The sequence below is a fragment of the Fusarium fujikuroi genome, chromosome FFUJ_chr09, assembly GCF_900079805.1.
Source record: "Fusarium fujikuroi IMI 58289 draft genome, chromosome FFUJ_chr09".
NCBI lineage: Eukaryota > Fungi > Ascomycota > Sordariomycetes > Hypocreales > Nectriaceae > Fusarium > Fusarium fujikuroi.
Genome location: NC_036630.1, coordinates 2,772,197 through 2,791,304, shown reverse-complemented (window position 1 = coordinate 2,791,304; position 19,108 = coordinate 2,772,197). Strand labels below are relative to the sequence as shown.

The 19,108-nt window shown below is 47.1% G+C and overlaps 9 protein-coding genes; 4 read left to right on the top strand and 5 right to left on the bottom strand.

Annotated features, from left to right (window-relative positions):
* Positions 1-4: 4 nt before the first annotated feature.
* FFUJ_09245 (fumonisin cluster-dioxygenase) lies at positions 5-907 on the bottom strand (the record flags this gene model as incomplete). The annotated part of the gene is made up of 1 exon (XM_023568876.1): positions 5-907. One exon carries the CDS (start codon positions 905-907, stop codon positions 5-7), a length of 903 nt encoding a protein of 300 aa, XP_023436003.1.
* Positions 908-1,348: 441 nt separating this feature from the next.
* FFUJ_09246 (fumonisin cluster-fatty acyl-CoA Synthase) lies at positions 1,349-2,848 on the top strand (the record flags this gene model as incomplete). The annotated part of the gene is made up of 1 exon (XM_023568874.1): positions 1,349-2,848. The coding sequence occupies one exon, from the start codon at positions 1,349-1,351 to the stop codon at positions 2,846-2,848; it is 1,500 nt and encodes a 499-aa protein (XP_023436002.1).
* Positions 2,849-3,502: 654 nt separating this feature from the next.
* On the bottom strand, positions 3,503-4,342 carry FFUJ_09247 (fumonisin cluster-tricarboxylate transporter; the record flags this gene model as incomplete). XM_023568873.1 has 2 exons in its annotated part: positions 3,503-4,203; positions 4,312-4,342. The coding sequence occupies 2 exons, from the start codon at positions 4,340-4,342 to the stop codon at positions 3,503-3,505; spliced, it is 732 nt and encodes a 243-aa protein (XP_023436001.1).
* Positions 4,343-5,201: 859 nt separating this feature from the next.
* FFUJ_09248 (fumonisin cluster-P450 monooxygenase) lies at positions 5,202-6,773 on the top strand (the record flags this gene model as incomplete). XM_023568872.1 has 4 exons in its annotated part: positions 5,202-5,270; positions 5,323-6,435; positions 6,513-6,679; positions 6,743-6,773. 4 exons carry the CDS (start codon positions 5,202-5,204, stop codon positions 6,771-6,773), a joined length of 1,380 nt encoding a protein of 459 aa, XP_023436000.1.
* An 816-nt stretch (positions 6,774-7,589) lies between these two features.
* Positions 7,590-8,693, top strand: FFUJ_09249 (fumonisin cluster-short-chain Dehydrogenase; the record flags this gene model as incomplete). The annotated part of the gene is made up of 1 exon (XM_023568871.1): positions 7,590-8,693. The coding sequence occupies one exon, from the start codon at positions 7,590-7,592 to the stop codon at positions 8,691-8,693; it is 1,104 nt and encodes a 367-aa protein (XP_023435999.1).
* Positions 8,694-8,977: 284 nt separating this feature from the next.
* FFUJ_09250 (fumonisin cluster-peptidsynthase condensation domain) lies at positions 8,978-10,928 on the bottom strand (the record flags this gene model as incomplete). XM_023568870.1 has 4 exons in its annotated part: positions 8,978-10,554; positions 10,608-10,680; positions 10,772-10,785; positions 10,838-10,928. The coding sequence occupies 4 exons, from the start codon at positions 10,926-10,928 to the stop codon at positions 8,978-8,980; spliced, it is 1,755 nt and encodes a 584-aa protein (XP_023435998.1).
* Positions 10,929-11,398: 470 nt separating this feature from the next.
* Positions 11,399-13,262, top strand: FFUJ_09251 (fumonisin cluster-P450 monooxygenase; the record flags this gene model as incomplete). XM_023568869.1 has 2 exons in its annotated part: positions 11,399-11,688; positions 11,753-13,262. 2 exons carry the CDS (start codon positions 11,399-11,401, stop codon positions 13,260-13,262), a joined length of 1,800 nt encoding a protein of 599 aa, XP_023435997.1.
* A 183-nt stretch (positions 13,263-13,445) lies between these two features.
* On the bottom strand, positions 13,446-15,665 carry FFUJ_09252 (fumonisin cluster-fatty acyl-CoA Synthase; the record flags this gene model as incomplete). XM_023568868.1 has 4 exons in its annotated part: positions 13,446-13,538; positions 13,599-14,731; positions 14,798-15,219; positions 15,283-15,665. The coding sequence occupies 4 exons, from the start codon at positions 15,663-15,665 to the stop codon at positions 13,446-13,448; spliced, it is 2,031 nt and encodes a 676-aa protein (XP_023435996.1).
* A 1,796-nt stretch (positions 15,666-17,461) lies between these two features.
* FFUJ_09253 (fumonisin cluster-longevity assurance factor) lies at positions 17,462-18,729 on the bottom strand (the record flags this gene model as incomplete). XM_023568867.1 has 3 exons in its annotated part: positions 17,462-18,040; positions 18,087-18,374; positions 18,436-18,729. 3 exons carry the CDS (start codon positions 18,727-18,729, stop codon positions 17,462-17,464), a joined length of 1,161 nt encoding a protein of 386 aa, XP_023435995.1.
* Positions 18,730-19,108: the final 379 nt, after the last annotated feature.

Sequence of the window (19,108 nt, the reverse complement as noted above, 5' to 3'; positions counted from 1 at the left end):
CCACTCACTTATCAATGCCAAGATGCAAAGCAAGTTCAGAGTAGTCCTTAGTCCATAATCCTGGAGAACTTCGCGGCCACTGAGAGCGAAAGCCCAAGCAACGTTGGGAGCGGACTGGGAGCTTCTTTGCGGTATCCATGCTAACAATAAACGGATGAGCCTCTTCAGGAGCAAGGAAGTTGGCGCAGAAAGTAACAGCCAAGCATCCACGCTCCTGGTCGGTTTTATTCTCACCCGTGCCGTGAACAACCTTTCCACTAATAAGCAGGCAATCTCCAGCCTTCATTTCAGCCGCAATCGTCATGTCTCGGTCGCCGTGCTGGTTGAATTCCCACTTGTGACTGCCGGGGATGATGCGAGTGGCGCCGTTGGCCTCTGTGAAATCAGTCGTGGCGACGAGGAAGTTGATCTGCGCTTCTGGGCCGTCTTTGCCCACCATCAAGAAGATTGGGTACGCGCCCAGGTCTCGGTGCAAAGTCTGTGCTTTCTGGCCAGGTCCAACATGGATTGTTGAAGCACTGCTCAGCCAGTAGGCATCTTGGGCCAATTTTCCTCGGTAGGCAAAACATCGCCCAGAGATGGCGTGAATGAAGTCGTTGTCTAAAAGATGGTCGCGGAAGATAGCGCTATTGTTGGTGAGGTCACCTGCGCGCTTTGTGTTCATGCCGTGGAAGTTCTGCAGACGCACATCGCTTGCATGGCCCCCAATAGCCACCTTCTGTAGGATTGGATCCATCTCTTGATTCAGTTGCTCAACCTGATCTGGCGTAAGGAGGCCTTTGATTATAACTGCGCCATCCTCTTCCCAGTATTGGAACACTTCGTCCAGAGCTGTAGCCGATGTGACTTGACCAAGCTCTGTGCGACCATTCGGCACCGCAGTCTGGGGAACCTTTTCTTTATTCATTATGGTTTAGATGTGTAAACTGTCTGTAATCTTCAAGATAAAACGGCTTAGTTGTCTTATTTACTATCAGCTATGCCTATAACGGTCATATATAATATCATTGAGCTCAAGGGGATGTGGAAATCCGAGACCGAGTGTCTCTAGAGTTAGACATGTCATCCGGATGGGCCACCGGATGCCAAATCCGTTATCCTATTGCTTACTTGTCACAGGGTACTACAATGTAGTCGAATACGCACTATGGTACCCGTTTTGACGGATGCCTCTCGGATAAACAAACTCAGCTGTTACCGTCAAACAATCTAGCATCTCGCGAAGGAAGCCAGGTTGTCATCCCGTCTGTTTCTCAAGCTATTTGAAATATCCAATTCTCGTTCTTCGTTCTTTGGGGTGAAATTGTCAACAAGGTCTCCCACAATACACATTTACTACTTTGTCACTATGGATACCCTTACACACGTCCTCTTACTTCCAGAGGCCTTGGAAACACTCGGTTCTCCCTCTGTTATTATACCTCGGGCTTCATCCACGTCAGATGAGGTGGTATCTTATGCCCATCTTACTGAGTTAGTACAATCGCTGCAGCAAGATCTCGCCGCGCTTGGCATCTCCGTCGGCAACAAATTAGCTTTGGTATTGCCAAATGGACTTCAATATGTCACCGTTTTGCTTGCAGCAATTCGGCAACGTGCCATTTCGGCGCCAATACATCCCAACTCCACGCGGGAGGAGTGCAAGCAGATCTTTTCTCTCATGGTGCCGGATCTAGTCGTTGTGATCTCGTCCGGATCCGGTAAGAATGGGCTGCAGAGTGCGCAGGCGGCTGTGCTTGCGGCTCAGGACCTGGGCTTGCTAGTGGCCTCGTGTCACGCATATCCGCAAAGTGAACGACTCAGCTTTCGGTTCGCACTATCACGAGTGACCTATGGTGCTGGAGCTTCCAAATATCCCGCCCCTTGCGCAGAGTATTCGCGAGACGATGTTATGGCAGAGGACAAAGTCCTTATGTTATTCACTAGCGGAACCACCGGACGGCCCAAGTCAGTTCAGCTTACACACACCAATCTTCTCGTTGCAATGCGTATAATCATAGCAGCGCACAGACTCACATCAAGAGATCGGTCATTCTTAATAACACCACTATTCCACATCATTGGCATTGCAGGGAGTTTGTTGCCAACCTTGTTCACGGGAGGCTGTGCCGTTATACCGGCTTCTCTCCCAGCAAGCTTCTGGCAAGATTGTCACGACTACTCCATTACATGGTATCATGCTGTTCCAACGCTTCATCAACTTCTACTTTCATTTCCTCTGCCAAAGGGTGGTGTGCCAACGACATTGAGATTTATACGCTCTGGTGGCAGTGACATGAGCCCTTACTTATTCAACAGATTACAAAAGTTGGGAGTTCCGCTGTTGGAGGTCTACGGAATGACTGAGACGGCACCAGCAATATTCTGTAACCCTTTTCCAGTCACGGGTACAAGCATCACTATCCAGAGACAGCCAGGTCAATACCCGATTCCCGACGCTGTGGATGTCATGATACTCCCACCGGAGCGAGCATCGAGCTCCGAACCCAATGGGGAGCTTGACGAACCCAAAGCCAAGGATCCTGTATCGAGACTCACCAAAGAACTTGGTGTTCGGGGAGAGATATGTCTTCGCGGTAAGAACATCATGGCGGGTTATACAAATAACCCGACCGCGAATGCGGAAGCATTTCTCCCAAATGGGTTCTTTCGTACAGGTGATCTTGGTGTAATACTTCCACGCCAATACCTGGCCTTGATTGGAAGGGTCAAAGAGATTATCAATAAGGGCGGCGAAAAGATCAGCCCTGCCGAAATCGAACATGTGGCTCGGTTACATGATGAAGTCAAAGACGCTGCTTGTTTCCGGATCAAGGAGGAGATATACGGTGAGATTATTGGTACGTGATAGCTCTATGAAGAGGCATTTGGAAGCAAATACAGGGTCCAACATGACGATTTCTTCAACTCACATGACACACAGGCCTTGCCATCACAACAAATCCGGCAACCAAACCAATCACACAAACGGTTATCAAAAAGCATATGCGTCACCATTTAGCCATGTTTAAGGTGCCAGACAAGGTAAGAAACGACCATCCATTAAAAGGGGAGAAGGCCGAAGCATGCTGACGCTCCTACGCCTAAGGTCTTGTTTGTTCAAGAAATCCCGTATAATCGGACTGGCAAGCCAAGAAGAACTTTACTTTCGGAACTGTATGATAAAGGAGGGCTAACATAGGGTCAACTCAGGAGGCAGAAGAGAGATCAAGTTTTGGATATGGAGTACATGTAATTTAGCTAGGAAGCTGCTGTTCGTGAGGGTTACTAGTTGAATCATAGTTATTATCACAGGAATTTTGTTTTTACTTATACAGTCTTGTCCAGTGCGTTGCCTTGATATGCCTCGTTGAGATGTCGCAAGCTTTAACTATCAATCAATACATCCTTGTCCCCTTTGTCTCCCCATGATACAGTCAATTCTTTTCATGGCACGCTCCGCTATACTTTACAGACAAAACAGGCCAAACCATTTACGATAAGCAAAGGGTCAACCCACTGTCTATAACTCTCTAACGGGGCTAATTACATCTAAACCCTCCATCACTTTCTCATATACCATAAACACAATCCCACCGCTCATGACGAGTCTTGTGGAGCGAGCTACCGCACCCCTCCAGAGGGCGAGAACACCTTCTTGCTCCAGAATGTTTTTCGCGCAAGTGAATGAATTCCTATATCTTGTTCTTGCTTGAAGCCCTTGCATGCAGGTCTTGATAGTGTCGAGCGGCTGTGTCAGATAGACGGTGATCAATCCAGCAAGACTTCCGATGATAAAGGTGTCGACGGTACCGATTCTCTTGTTCTGAGGGGTGCGTGATTGCACAACTTGCTTCAAGAATGTGTAGGATCCTAGCCGGATAGCGCTACCTGCAGACTGTCGAGCGGTGGTTGGCCAAAATCCTTGGAAGAAGCCCCTCAGACCATGCTCCCGTGCAATGATGGATATTGCATGAATCGAATTCTGGATTCTAGGCTTCTCTAATCTGCGGTCCTCAATACTGCTACACGTCAGAATGATTTTGAGAAGAACGGGAAAGGGATTTAGAATGTACATCACTGTCTTAATTAGCTCAGTCGGTGTTACAGCCAGAAGCGACTCAGTCGCTCCAGCACCGAAGCCTGCCACAAGAATTCTGGATCTGGATATGTTCCCATTGGAGTCGGTAAGTAGTTTCTGATAGAATTCGAAGCATACGAATCCTGAATCGTGAATTAGCCAGTTCATCAAGTGTTATTATGAGCATGGGAGACATGCTGATGCTTGTTTTCACCGAGTTGCCTATGAGAAATGGCATGCATCCTGAATACCACTGTAGTCCGAACTTTGGCCATGGGACATTCTGCTTATTCCGGCCTGTATCTTGATTTAGCTGCAGCCTCGTTTTCGCAACTATGTTGAATTATCTGGATTAGCGAATTGTTGCTCCCTTCGCAACGGGCGTCGTGCTGGTAACACATAGCCTCAGAGTCACCGCACCGTACATTCTATAGGATACGTAATCGCTTGCATCACAACAAGTTAGCTCCCAAGACATGGATAGTGGATGGGTAAAAACATGCCTATCTCAATTCCACCAGCAACAGACCCTGCAATTAGCGAATGAAATGTATCCGAAGTCCTGTGTCCTATTGGTGCTACAGGTATATTATAGAGGGACATTGTGGTAGTTCAAGACAGACAGCAAAAATTGTCAGAGAAGGACCGCGTCTAATTAAGAATATTCTTTAAAAATGCTGATAGTCAAACAACAGTCTTATCAATATCATAGCTGGCGCTGGGCCTCTAGAGAGCAGAGCACATACACCCCACTCGCTATCTGCCTAGTAACTGGTGTATTGGGGCAATTCCCCAGGTTTCCACTTTAGGACATCCGTTTACGATCTGCCGAGAATACCGGACCGAGACGCCGGCAGATCGCTCCGATCGGTAAGCCTAAGCAGACTGTTCCAGTTCCGTCACCAACTTGAATGGGTGGACTGGTTGAGCTATCTGTGGTGGCTATCTCTATTCTATTTCTCCGGAAAGGCATTTGTGCATGCAGCATAAATAAGTTGCTTGAGATAGTCTCGCATTGTGTGGCTAGCAATCCATCGCGCACCTACAATTTTATAACAATATCAATACTGTCCTCCTTGATCATCCCATCTGTCGTTTCGAAGGGAGATTTAAGCTCTCGATTTTTCTCTCAAAATCCGACATGTATCACATTGAACCCATCTGGGATGCCAGGTCGTCGCTATGCTTAGCTGCTACAATCGTGGCAATGGTATGCTGTAAAAGATGATCTAGACATGGTCAAGGCTAACCAATGAGTCAAGCTGGTCTTGATTGGAATTGGCGTGATTATGTACAACATCTTCCTCCATCCAGCGTCCAAGTTCCCGGGACCAACTATCGCTGGTGCCACCAGTCTCAGGTACCATTGGGCCATGTCTACGGGGAACGTCGCGCCGTGGTTACGGGAACAGCATGCTAGATACGATGAGATCGTGCGTATCGCTCCAGACATGATCAGCTACGTGAACCCCGACGCTTGGAGAGACATATACGCCTACAAGCCCGGTAAAAAGGAGCAGAACGGGATCGACTGGACCATTCCGTCTCGCGACGATGATGTTCCCAGCATGTTCTCGGAGGCCAATGATGCGGAGCATAACCGTGTCAGACGTCTCTTCTTGCCTGCTTTCTCTGACAGAGCTCTGAAACAGCAGGAACCTCTCCTTTCAAAGTACAGTGACCAGCTTATTGACCTAATTCGCCGAGGCATCGACGACAACAGCAATCAAGAGTTTGACGCAGTCAAGTTGTACAATTTCACTACCTTTGACATCATGGGCGATCTCACCTTTGGGGAACCTCTTGGTCTGCTGAAGAATTCTTCGTATACCGAATGGGTCCAGAACCTTTTCCACGACATCAAGACCGTTGGAATATTTCTCTTCATCTTCGACTTTCCCCCACTCCCGTGGCTAGTTAGAAAGTTCTCGCCACCATCAATCCAAAGGGCCCACGAGATCCATAAGAGGCACACTGTTGAGCGTGTCAATCGGCGGCTCGAAAGAGGCCTTGATCGACCAGACATCTGGAACCTGGTTCTTAGTCAGCCAGAAGGACGAGGCCTAACACGCGCTCAGATGCATGCTAATGCGGACATCTTCATGATCGCTGGTACAGAAACGACCGCTACACTGCTTAGCGGTCTGACTTACTTGCTACTGAAGAACCCTGAAAAGTTACAAAAGCTCGTCAAGGAAATCCGTGGCAGCTTTGGGTCTAGTGAGGAGCTTACTGTTGAGAATCTTGCCAGGCTGCCGTATCTCAGTGCGTGCCTCAGCGAAGGGTTACGCTGTTATCCACCTGTTCCCATCGGGCCCTCTCGCCTCACGCCCAAGACTGGAGCCGAAGTGCTCGGAGAGCACATTCCAGGTCGCGTAAGTATTGCCTAAGACATACTGCTTCTCGATCTCGCGTCGTCTGTCTAACCAGGTTCTTGGTGTCATTGACATAGATCCGACTTACGATACCACAATGCGCGGCGTATTACTCCGAATTGAACTTCAAAGACCCGTATTCTTTCATTCCAGAGCGATGGCTCCCAGATACTGGATATGAAAATGATCGGAAAGGTATTCTGCAACCTTTTTTGATTGGCCCCCGAAATTGCATTGGACAGAAGTTAGTAGACCCTAAATATCTTTGAAAAACGAGTCTTACTGACACATCTACTTATTAGTCTAGCTTATCATCAGATGCGCCTGATTCTTTGTAAGGTGTTATGGCATTATGATATAGAGTTGTGCCCCGATAAAGGAAACTGGCTCCTGGATCAAAAGATGTATATTTTCTGGGAGAAACGCCCCTTAATGGTAAAATTTATACACGCACAGAAGTAAGAGATAGATTAAGCAAGGTTGAGTGTACCATTACATTTAGACTATAAGATCTAGCTATACATATGCACTATTTTTAAATAGCTTTATTACCTTCTCAGTTTTCTATGTAGCTTATAAGAAGAGAAAGTATCTTGCTTTTCGAACAACCTTAAAAACGCGTTCAAATCAGGCTAGGTTAGGCGGCCCCACAGCTGGGCTATACCGAGGGAGGGGAAGCAGCTGATTGGATAGACACTTCGGGTACCTAATGCAGTAAAAGTGATGAGGTCACTTGATGCTCGGATACCGAATTGGGTTATCCGCAATATACGAATTCTGATGTCTAAGTTTCTGGTTGCCCATACCATCCTCGTTTCTTGCATTAGACCGTAGCTGTTTGATTCCAAATACCTCACGGGCAGAATGAGAACATTAACTCTCCTCTTTCTAATGATGTAACGAAGAAATTATGGGTCCTCTTGATGCTGTCGGTGTTCGGTAGCAAGTCGCATGTATCAAACATCAAGTATTCATTGCACATAATACTAAATAGCTGTCACACGCCCCTTGACTGGTCCAAGCCCATACTCTTCAATTCTCTCTCTGCTCCAGAGCAAACTTTATACGAACCAGGCGCAATAAACGACTAGACACAGCTTCCAAAACACACAAAATTGTCATCTTGCCCACCACATGCCACCAGCGAATCAAAGATGAATGGGGGCCATGATCTTGTACTTCTTACTGGCGCAACCGGACACGTGGGCTATGCTGTGCTTGTCAAGATCCTGCAAGCAGGCTACAATGTTCGCGTAACACTACGTGAAATGAGCCAGGCAGACGCCATCCTCTCTTCTGGCCTTGTCAAAGAAGCTCTTAGTTGCGGAAAAATTGACATCTCATTCGTTCATGTTCCCGATTTTACGGCACCAGATGCCTTCGGTTCTGTTCTTTCAAATGTCACCCAAATTGTTCATGTTGCAAGTGCTCTTCGCCGAGGCCCAAGCAGAGACCTGAAAGGGGCAATAATCGACGTGGCAGTCATGGGCACAAAAAATATCCTCCGGGCAGCTCAGAATTGTCCTTCTGTAAGGAGAGTCGTCATTACATCTTCAACCTCTGCCATCGTGGACCCGCATCCCGCTGTGAATCAATCACCGACTGGTCGCTGTATCACGCCGTCGGATCGTCACATTGACTATGATGCCGAGTATTACCGAGGCAACTCACACAAGGCTTACACTGCAGCTAAGACAGCAGCTCTCAATGCCACAGACGCTTTTCTGGCCGCAGCCGGTGGTGGCGGAGGAACCTCACCACTACATTTCGACGTTATCAACATTATGCCATCTTTCGTATTTGGGCCTAAAGGCCTGGCCGCTTCACCAGCTGATATTATAAATGGCAGTAACATCTTCGGCATTGGTACTGTCATGCGCCACAAGTCATGGAAAGGCATCAGACTCGAGGCAGTGTGCTGCCATGTTGACGACGTTGCACAAATCCATGTCAACGCGCTCGATGAGCGTGGACTGCTCCCACTGAAACCTGGAACACATCGAGATTTTATCCTAGGCGTCAAGTTCAAGCCAGAGGATATTCGACAGGTCGTCAAGAGCAGATTCCCGATCGAGTTCTGGGAAAACGAATCCGCTGTTTTTGGAGCACATGGCACGTATGAATGGTATCATATTGATTATGATGTTCGCCCTGCAGAAGATCTACTTGGGAAGCCTTTCAAAACATTGGGGGAACAAATATACGACAGTGGAAGTCAGGTTTTGGGAATGTCGAAGGGATTGATGACAAAAGTATAGGACTTAAACGTTCTATATGACTTAAACATGCATGAAAAGACTTTGATTTCGGCATTTCTTACCATAGCATACCTCGCAACTGTTGTTTTACTAATGCTGATATATCTTTCTCACCCCAGTCCGTCCACATTCCCTTGCCATGTGTTGTATTCGTCTTTTGTTTTTCTCTGAGCCAGTTTAATTTCTTGGTAGAAGTAAGGCAATATGTCCAGGCACGAGCTCGAGCTGCGTGATGGAAAAAGGTTTGAACAAGAGGCGTAAACTTCTGAATTTCCCAAAGCACTCTAGCTATCCGAGTCCAACAAGTTCGTAATGGGATCCTCGGATCCTTTAGCCAGTTCCGCTATGAAGAATTTAAAGTTGGCGAACAATGCCTGCGCCTTATCATGATCAAGGAGCTGCGATTGATAGTACATTCGAAGTCGCAACTGACCTTGCTTCTGTAAGGTTGACAGCAATATGGCCCAATTACTCTTGAACTCATACTGCTGCAAGTCTCTCCTCATTTTTATTGCGGTAATGTTCGCCTCTGCATCATCCGCAGTCCAGGATTCGTTTCCAAACCCGTACAGCTCCGACTTCAAGTTGACCATTGACTGCACCCATGAGTTGCCCTCAGCGTCCGGGTGGATGTTTGGAACAACCCCCTGCTCCCATTTTGCCGTCTCCAACACTTCTTCCTTTACCTTGTTGAGGAACCTTTCGGTTCCTTTTTCGGTGTCATCGAGTTTCACACGGAACGGTGTCCCTGTTACCAACGGGCCCATGACTCGACTCAAGTCCATGAACGAGTCGGAAGATCTTCCATGGCGAGCAAGCCCGAACGCGATGTCCTTGAGACCAGAGTGCTTTGATAGGGCCATGGCCCAGGCGGCCAGAATGACATGGGATGGATTTATTTGACCGCGCGTCCTCCGTGACAGAGTGACAACTGGAATCGGGACAATCTCAACCAACTCGCCATCAAGCTCGCCTCCTACCACGGCCTCGTTGAGGGGGTGTACATTTGCGAGGTTGACACTTTTCATGTACGATGCCCAGTATTGGGATAGTCGGTCATCGTGGTTATGGGCGCGGTTGTGCTCGACAAAATCCCCATACCAAGGTCGCTCAGGATTCTGCAGACTAGAATATTCCGCCGGCTGCTCCAGTATCTGACGTATTTCCTTGTCGATCAGATAGCGAGAGAAGGCATCGCAGTGCGTGTGATCAAAACTGATAACAAAGAAGCTCTTTCCTTGGTGTCGCTCATCCCCAAGTACAAGGCTGTATCGTACTGAAGATGCACCGAGGCGTTGCTTTTCAGTCATGGTGTCATCGAGATATGTCTGCAAGTCGGTAGGATAGGCCCAGGTTGACAGGCTGTGCGAAAGCCGGACTTGAGTGGACTTTCCAGTGTCATCCTCTATGATGATAGTACGAAAGATTGGACTTTTTGCTTCCAGGTGCTTGATTAGTTGAGCCAGGCCTTGTTTCAGGTCGCGCCCTTCAACTTCGTAGACGTAGTTGATAAGACCGACATTGCCATTTAAGCCCAAATGAAGAAAGAATTCTATCAGTATGAACCGGATTAGCGCAACCTCTAGACGGAACATGATGCTTTGCGGTACATCGTTTCCCGAGTGCTGGAGCTCACCTTGAATGGGACTGATAGGTGCAATTTGGCATACAGACTCTCGTGCTATGTTGAATTCCTTCAGAGCCCTTTCCACTGTCTCTAGGTTGATATCTGTCTTCTTTCTACCAACCCAATTGTCCGTTCTGCCGGTTAACTTATCACAACTGCGGTTGATTGGCCCCCAGCCATTCCTGCCTTGAACTTGTGGGCTGATGATACTCCAGAAGTCTTTCACAGTCGAGTCTTGATCTAAACGTTAGTCGTGATGCTAAAAGTTCAAATGAATCACTACATACTGTCGTAGAAAGTTTGCAGATCGACAGTAATAGCGGATTGTGCCGCTTCGGATAGGAGCTGAATGGCTTTGACCTGGTCCCATGATGTGCAATTAGTTTCGGCTTCTTTCCAGTGTGAAGACTCCCATAAAATCAGACGAGTCTGGGCCGAGGTTTCTACGTACTGAATCGCCTCCTACTTTGATATAAAGTTAGCAAATACTATACCTAATAAGGTAGTAGAAACATACAATCAAAGAAAGAATCATCATCTTCAATCTCGGATGCTGGTACTGCCAACACCTTAGACCATGTTTGTCGGAGCTGCTCTACCGAATTCATTTTGTATAATAACAAGACAGGACAAAAGGTATAAGTTTTGGACGTAAGTTTTATTTCTAATTACTAGAGAGGATATAACAAGTTCAGACACTATAGAAAGTCGGAGCATTAAGCCCTTAATACTGAAAATGCGTGTCTAGATGTAGGGTAGTGGATTGTTGAATTTCCTACGGCTACCTCAGTGCATTTTTCCGAGAATAAAGGCCAGTGCTCGCTTAGTCAGGGGTTAAACCCACTGTGTCCCGCTTTACTGCAGCTTTACCTACTGTTTGACCATTATCCGAGACCAGGATTGTTAGCCAGTGTGAAGGAAGACTCGGCAAAGTCGGCTTCGTCTGAAGCTGCTGACGTCCGCATATTTAATTAGCTTTCGGTTTCCCAAAACGTGTTTCCGACTCTCTGTGAAATTTCGCTATCCCTCCAACCCTCCTGAAAAATAATTTCCGTTCGACAATCCGAGCACAGGCAATATGCGCGGCTTGAACACTACTGCGGTTTCTCTTGTCTTATCGGCAATCTGGTCTTATGGTCTGGATCATGACGGGAGTGGCTCGCTATTCTCGACGCTATGCCACTACATCGGGACTTTCTGCAAAACGTTTCCTTTGCTTGTGGTCAGTCGCTTCATTTGGTCTGCCATCATTTGGCCCACTTTCTTTTCCCCATTGCGACACCTACCCAATATTCCAAGTGGTGGCTGGTTGAGCAAAGAAACACTGAGGTTGGTCACAGAGCCAAGAGGGGTCCCTCAGAGCGACTGGTATGTCAGGGCCTCAACATGCACGCGCCTCGCGAACTTGAAATTGATGTATATTACATTCCAGGATCAATTCAATTTCCAAAGAGCCCGTTGACTTGGCCCGCTACCGAAGCTTTCTTGGCGTCGAACGAATACTAGTGATATCTCCCAAAGCCCTCGCCGAGGTCCTTGCGACCAAGAGTTATAATTTCCGCAAACCAGACCTTATTGTATCAGAGTTGAAGCAAGCTACTGGAATGGGAGTCTTGCTCGCTGAAGGGAGCGAGCATAAATTCCAGAGAAAGGTTTTACAGACTGCGTTCAACTATCGGCACATCAAAAACCTCTACCCTATCTTCTGGGATGTTGCTGGAGAGCTTGCGTCGGCACTCGAAAAGAAAGTCCTTGAAAGACAACAAAGTCCCTCAGATACGGAGACAGTCATAGATATTGTTGATTGGGCTAGCAGAGCCACCTTGGATATCATCGGCATCGCTGGAATGGGCCAAGGGTTTGATGCCATCCAGAATGCTGATAGCCAATTGCACCAAGCGTATCGCATGATATTTGAGCCATCTCGGGAGGCTATCTTTCTCGCTGTCCTCAGGCTCATTTTCCCTGACCGACTGGTGAACTGGCTTCCATTGCAGCGAAACAAGCGAATGCGCCATGGCATACGTGTCATCCGCTCCAAGTGTCTAGAACTTATTCGGCAAAGACAGGAGCAAATCAGACATCTACCATCCGCGGGAGACGGAATTGGTAGTGATATCCTCACCGTGGCTCTCTTGAATGGTGGCTTTTCGGACGAGAAGTTGATTGATCAGCTTATGACCTTTCTTGCTGCTGGGCATGAGACAACAGCCACGGCTCTCACTTGGGCCGTATATATTCTCTGTAAGCAGCCCGAAATACAAACTAGGCTACGAGCAGAGATCAAACTTAATTTCCCAAACCCCAAAACCTCGCCAACATCCAAAGGACCCAGCTTAAACATGTTGCAGGAAGCCATTGACTCGAAATTGCCATATTTGAACGCAGTTTGTCTCGAGGTTTTGCGATACTTTGCCCCCATTCCACTCACGATGCGAGAGGCGACGTGTGACACAACTATTCTTCAAACAGCGGTACCTGCTGGCACTAGAATAATCTTGGCACCTCGCGTTACGAATCGCGATTCTGCCCTTTGGGGCTCTGATGCAAACAACTTCAATCCCGACCGCTGGCTGTTGCCGAAGGATGAGAATGCAACGCCCACTGAGCACTCTGAATTCGACACAGGCAATCAAAATCGAGATCTTGCTGGAGATGTTTCAGCTACAACAAAGCAAACGAAGAAGACAGGCCCTGGCAAAAGTGAGGCACGAAGCAACTATGCTGACTTGACCTTCTTACATGGACCACGAAGCTGTATTGGACAGTCGTTTGCCCGAGCCGAGTTTGTTATTCTATTAGCTACTCTCGTTCTCAATTTCGAGTTCCAGATTGAGGACCCACGGCTTCTAGACGAACAAAACATCCGGATAAGTAGAGGAGCGACATCAAGGATAGTTGGGGGTTTGAATGTCAGGGTGAAACCAATAGCCGTTATATAGGACACTGATAGTGGTAAACCTGAGATGTCACCTTACGTCAGAATAATCTGCAGTGGCTGCTCAACCGATAATTAATCTTTTCGATATAACATAGTAGTATTGCTGATGGTGCAAGACTGAAAGCCTCAGTCGGGATCTGTCCGTGAGGGTGGATGTACCATTTTCTCAACTAAGCCTTTCAACTTATCTAAGGCTCTGCATACACTTCTCAACTTCATCTCTAAAGTAGCTCAAGATAAACCTCCGATTAAGTTTCATCGTAGCAGTGACTAGTCCCTGATTTAGATTTAGCAAGATCTCACAATAAACATCGAAGACGGCGGGCTGTGAACATACACTTTGCGGGGTCCATTCAAGATCAGTTACAACAACGCCAGCCACCGTTTCGATCTTGGTTAAGCCGGACCGTTTGGCTATAGCCTGGAGATCTTTGAGGACATAGGCAGACACTCTTTCGCTGCTTAAGGCACTCTCATCATCATTGAAGCCAAGGCCCCGGAACTTATCCTGCAGGAATCTCGTGTTTGGCATAATGATGACAATCGGCCTGGTATATTCGCAGTCTGCGTGTACCATGACTTGAAGTATAGCCTGAGATGTCCTGTAGATGGATTCGAGCTTTTCCAAGGCGATATACTCGCCGCTTTGCATTTTGACCAGGCTCTTGACTCGATCAATGATCTTGAGATGACCACGATCATCAAACTCGCCAATGTCGCCCGTTCTGAACCATCCGTCCCGGGTAAAGGCTTTTTCAGTCGCTTCAGGGTTCTTGAAATATTCCTTAAAGACAACTGGCCCATGCACCAATATCTCGCCTTGACAAGGGCCGAAGCCCGCGTCTGTGAAGTACCCAAGCTCAGGAATGGAAACGAGTTTCACGTCCATAGCCGGGGAAGTTGGGCCGATTGCGCTAGTTGTTTGCTCAAAAGGAGAGCCCAACGCACCGTTGGCGCATGTTTCCGTGAGCCCATATCCCGTAAGCATCTCTGCCACAATTAGTGAGAGAAATTCCTTGGTATCGTTGGCGATGCCGCTACTGCCATTGAGGATATACCGCAGTCGTCCACCTGTCATTTGCCGAACCCTGCCAAATACCAAATCGTCTAATACGCCTTTGTAAGGTAGACTATATCTCACGGCGAGGGATTTGAGGCCCAATGCAGTCCAGAATACTGTTTTAGCAACGATACCAGAGTAATCGAGCCGAGAAAGTACCGCTTTCCTAATGGTCTCCCAAATCTGCGGGACACCAACCATTATAGTAGGCTTGAACTCAATCATATCCCCATGGCAGTTTCGGAGGGACGCATCTGTAAGGGTCTTTGGATTACCATAACCGAGTGTTCCGCCGATATACATCACGAGATTCTCGAGTGCCATCTCGAAGATATGGGCTAAAGGCAAATATGCAAGAACGCGTTCTCGGTCGCTGACGAAGTCATCTATACCACCTAATAGTCCAGTGACTGCCGAAATCTCATCAGCTCTCCTTCGCTATAACTTTCGAACTGACCATTGAAGTCGTCACTTACTGCCTGCGACAAAATTCTCGTGCGAAATGCAGCAACCTTTTGGACGCCCAGTAGAGCCAGAAGTATACATGATACAGAAGAGATCAGACGGACTGATGGGAGTTGGCTCGGTCAAATTGTCTCTTCCAAGTTGGATAAGCTCCTCAAAGGCGATTACTTTGAGCTGGGGGTGCTTGCCCTTGAAGTCTGCGATTTCGTAGTCCCCGGAAAATATGCAATCTGTATTGATAATCACGGTTTTGACTTGAGAATTCTCAAGTGCAATATCTGCAGTACCCACGAGATGCGGATCAAGATATATCGCCTCAGATTGAGTTTGGGATAGAGAGTATTGAATGTCTTTGGCACTGAGCGTATCATAGCCTGTGACAATCGGAATCGCTTGGGAAGCGCATCCGTGTGACATGGATATCCAATTTGCACTTCTCATATTGAACAACATCAGACGACTGACTCAAAGTGTGACTTTTGAAAGGAAGGCATACCTAGTCGTACCAAACAAATAAACCTTACTGCTGCTAGAAAGTCCTAACTTGCGTAGTCCTGAGCCGATCTCGATAGTGAGCTGTTCGTACTGTGAATAGTTCAAATAATTGTAAGGCCCCAGCTCATAGTATACCCATTCTTTCTTTTTGTCCTCTATGATCTTGATCTCGCGATGCATCTTGATGAGTCTGCGGGTACCAACGGTCTTGTGATGAGGGTACAGTTTAGCGCTATTGCGCACGATATCGAAGACTGTTCGCACCCCGTCGGTAGGGCGCTCCAACAGACCATGTTTGGCTCGAGGATGGCGACGAGGAAGACTCTCGCCTGCCACCTTTAAATAGCCCGGAGACTCAATAGTGTAGGGCGCTGTATGAAACATGGTGTGCCAATTTCTCTTGCCAGGTGAAAGTCCGGGGTAACCAAGGTAAATGGAATAATAACCCACGTCCTTAGCAACTGAGTGCCAGTAATTATCCATTTAACTTGCAATCACGGAGCTATGCTAAGTTTCGTTCCGATACTACTTCATATTAGCTATCAGATATCGGGGCCCTGCATTGAGCCGGTTCGGTTCAGCTCATCTAGGTTTTTCAGTTCACTCCACTTCAATTCCGGTAGAGTACACCAAGTTCGGAAATCTCAATCCGTACTAGTTACTAAACCTGATCGGATGCAAAACTGGGTGTAAAGGTACCCTATGCATGGATACCCTTGACGACTCATGAGTATTAATGATACGGCAAACAGCGTGTCTCTTATTGTCGCAGCCTGTTCCTGCATTACTCCGCCCCATTTCACTGATCTAGCTGATTTCTTATGTTCAAACCCATTACATCTGTCTGGCGAAAACCGCGCCCAGAGAACGGCTTGTGGACATTGACAATCAAACAAAATAAACAACGCGACCAACGACACATCGTAGAAGAAAATGCTCAAAAATCTCAAAAGCGGACAAGGTCTTCGCGATCGCGACGTTTTCTTCTGAGGTACAGCTGGGCCTTGCCACTCTTCTTCCCCATCGTGCTCCCTGCTCTTTATATCATACACCCGGTCCAATCCAACGTTTTCAGCCATTTTATCCTGTTGTCATACAAAAATGGCTATACAACTGACGGAATAGTATCGCCCCAAACCCAGTATGAAAAGGGTCTATGGGATTTGGCTTTTGTTGGCTTCTATACCAATGCTCTATTTCTCGCCCGCAAGTTCATGATGGAGAGCCTTTTGCGGCCTCTGGCGCGCAGGAATAATATCTTGACGACGGGAAAACAGCAACGCTTTATGGAGCAAATGTACACAGCGTGTTACTTGGCTCTAATGGGGCCTTTTGGACTGTATGTCATGAAGACTACGCCAGGGTTGTGGCTTTTTCGAACACAGGGCATGTACCACTCATACCCTCATCGAAACCTTGGGCCAGCTATCAAATTCTGTTATCTATTTCAAGCAGCCTATTGTGTGCAACAAAGTGTTGTTCTGATGCTCCATCTGGAGAAACCTCGAAAGGACCATATGGAACTTACATTACACCACATTATCACCATTGCCCTTATCGCCCTTAGCTACAGGTTCCATTTCACGCATATTGGCATCTCCGTGTATATTACTCACGATATCAGCGACCTATTTTTAGCAGTGCGTCACTTACAGAGCTTTGAAAGACACTTCTAATAGCAATGCCTTACTGTAGACTTCCAAATCACTCAACTACCTTGGACACCGCCTTCAGACACCAGCTTTCTCTTTTTGCGTCCTTGCCTGGATTTACTTACGGCATTATACGAACTGGCGAATTCTGTACTCAGTTTTGGCGGAATTTCGCACCATTGGTCCATTCGAGCTTGACTGGGAGGCACAATAGTACAAATGCCGATTATCCCAATGCATCACTTTTGGACTTTTGGCTATCCTGCAGACCCTCAATATCATATGGCTCTATTGTCTGTTTATAAATGCGTACCGATTGATATTCTTAGGCATCGCTAAGGACGACCGATCTGATACGGAGGAGTCGGAAATCGAGGATAGGGAGGTTCAGGTCATCCAATAGGTGCTGGCTGAGCTTGAGGCGGTGATGATATATCTGGATCTGGAAGGGTACATTGCATCATAGAATGCTCATGGCTTGATAGCCCGATGCGTTACACCAATATTTTATAGTCTAACCTCATTATTTTACTCCCCCTTGCCATGAGCTTTGCGTTTCAAGTAGCCGTTGCCGTCATTCCCTATTTGTGCTGCGCTACTAGACCGAGCACTACGTCTGGGTTGTAGTCGAGATTCCTGCCAGCTAGAAACAGTTGCAAAAGAATTTGTATCTTTCTCAAGTTCGGTAATCTGAGACCCTTCGTCACTTTCTTCGTCGCTCCTCACATCATCTACCACCCTTCCATCGAGGACGCCAATGGCAACTTTGCAGATGAATCCGAACCACATCATCATCAAGACTTGAAGAAGAAGGAGATATACCAAGATGCTGATCCTAAAGCCGTTGCTGTGGCAAACAATGCCATTGGGGTAGAGCCATGGTTCAATCAAGTGCCACCAGTTGTCGGGAACAGGCAGAGGACCATGGAGATTACCGGCAGAGCCTATGAAACAAGACACCTCCATTATTCGAGGAACATCTGAGTACACACTCCAGCAAGTCATGAGATACAAAACGTGGCGGGATAACACCCATGTTATGAAGAATAGGCAAAAGACTACATCACAAAGAGTAGTATAGCCCAGATATCTGAGGCATTTGGCAAACTACCAAGATCAGCATTGTTGCGAGATGGTGTCTGGTGAAACGTACTGGGAAAAGTATCTCTATAGCATCCATCATAACCAAGATCAAAACTCCGACTCGGGTGTGATGATAGACATACGATACGAGAATGAGCGTGATGGTGATAAAATGATGTACTACATTTAACCAGTAGTCCTTTCGACGAGCCTCAATGTTCACCGAGATGACTTGCTGTATCCAATAAGATAGCTGCGTCAAAATGTAAAACTTGGTCAGCCCATCAATATCTCGTTGTGGCCAACCAGTCCAAAGATGGTCCATGTTTGCAAAATGAGACTCTTTGGTCCAAATGAACTGAAATTCGTTAGCAAAGGGGAATTCCATATGTTGTACTGAACGAGAGTCCAAAGAGTACCATTCCTAACGGCCAAAATACAGTGTAATACATGAGGACCCAGCCCTGCTCTGAAAATCGGATGCGTTTTCTTTCCTTCGCCACTCCCATTGCTGCGGCAAATGGGGCAAGCAGATAGTCCATACAACTTTCTCGAAGCCATGACAGGGTGAGTACCTTGAAAAGGACGAAGCATACATCACCGTTTCCGATAGAGTATAACCCAGTAGATGACTGCCGATGAGAAAGCCAAAGAAACTTGGCAGTATAAGGTGCTGCTTGAGGCATAGAGAAGTCAATGAAGAGCAGTGCCATCGCAAGTAATGAGAACCCTATAGATGAGAGCAAGAAGTCAGCAATGTCTTGGTTAGGGCAAAGTCCTCAATATCTTCAACGTGAGGATACCAGTGCGATGCATCCGAAGTCAGAGATATGTTGCACACATGGTATAGGGAACCCTTTCTTTTTACCTGTTTTATAGTTAAAAGGCCGTAAGGTTCCGGCTTCGGGCGGGGTCCCAACTGTAGTGGCCATGATGTTGCAGAACCAAAATACTGAGGAGAAATCACTGTTTACAGCAAATAATAAACCAGAAAGTGTAAATTTACATTGACAAAGGAAATTACAATTTCTAAAACACTAAGTTTCCGCTTTTGAGCAGGGAGCGAAGGTGTTAGGGCAAGGGCAGCTTGCG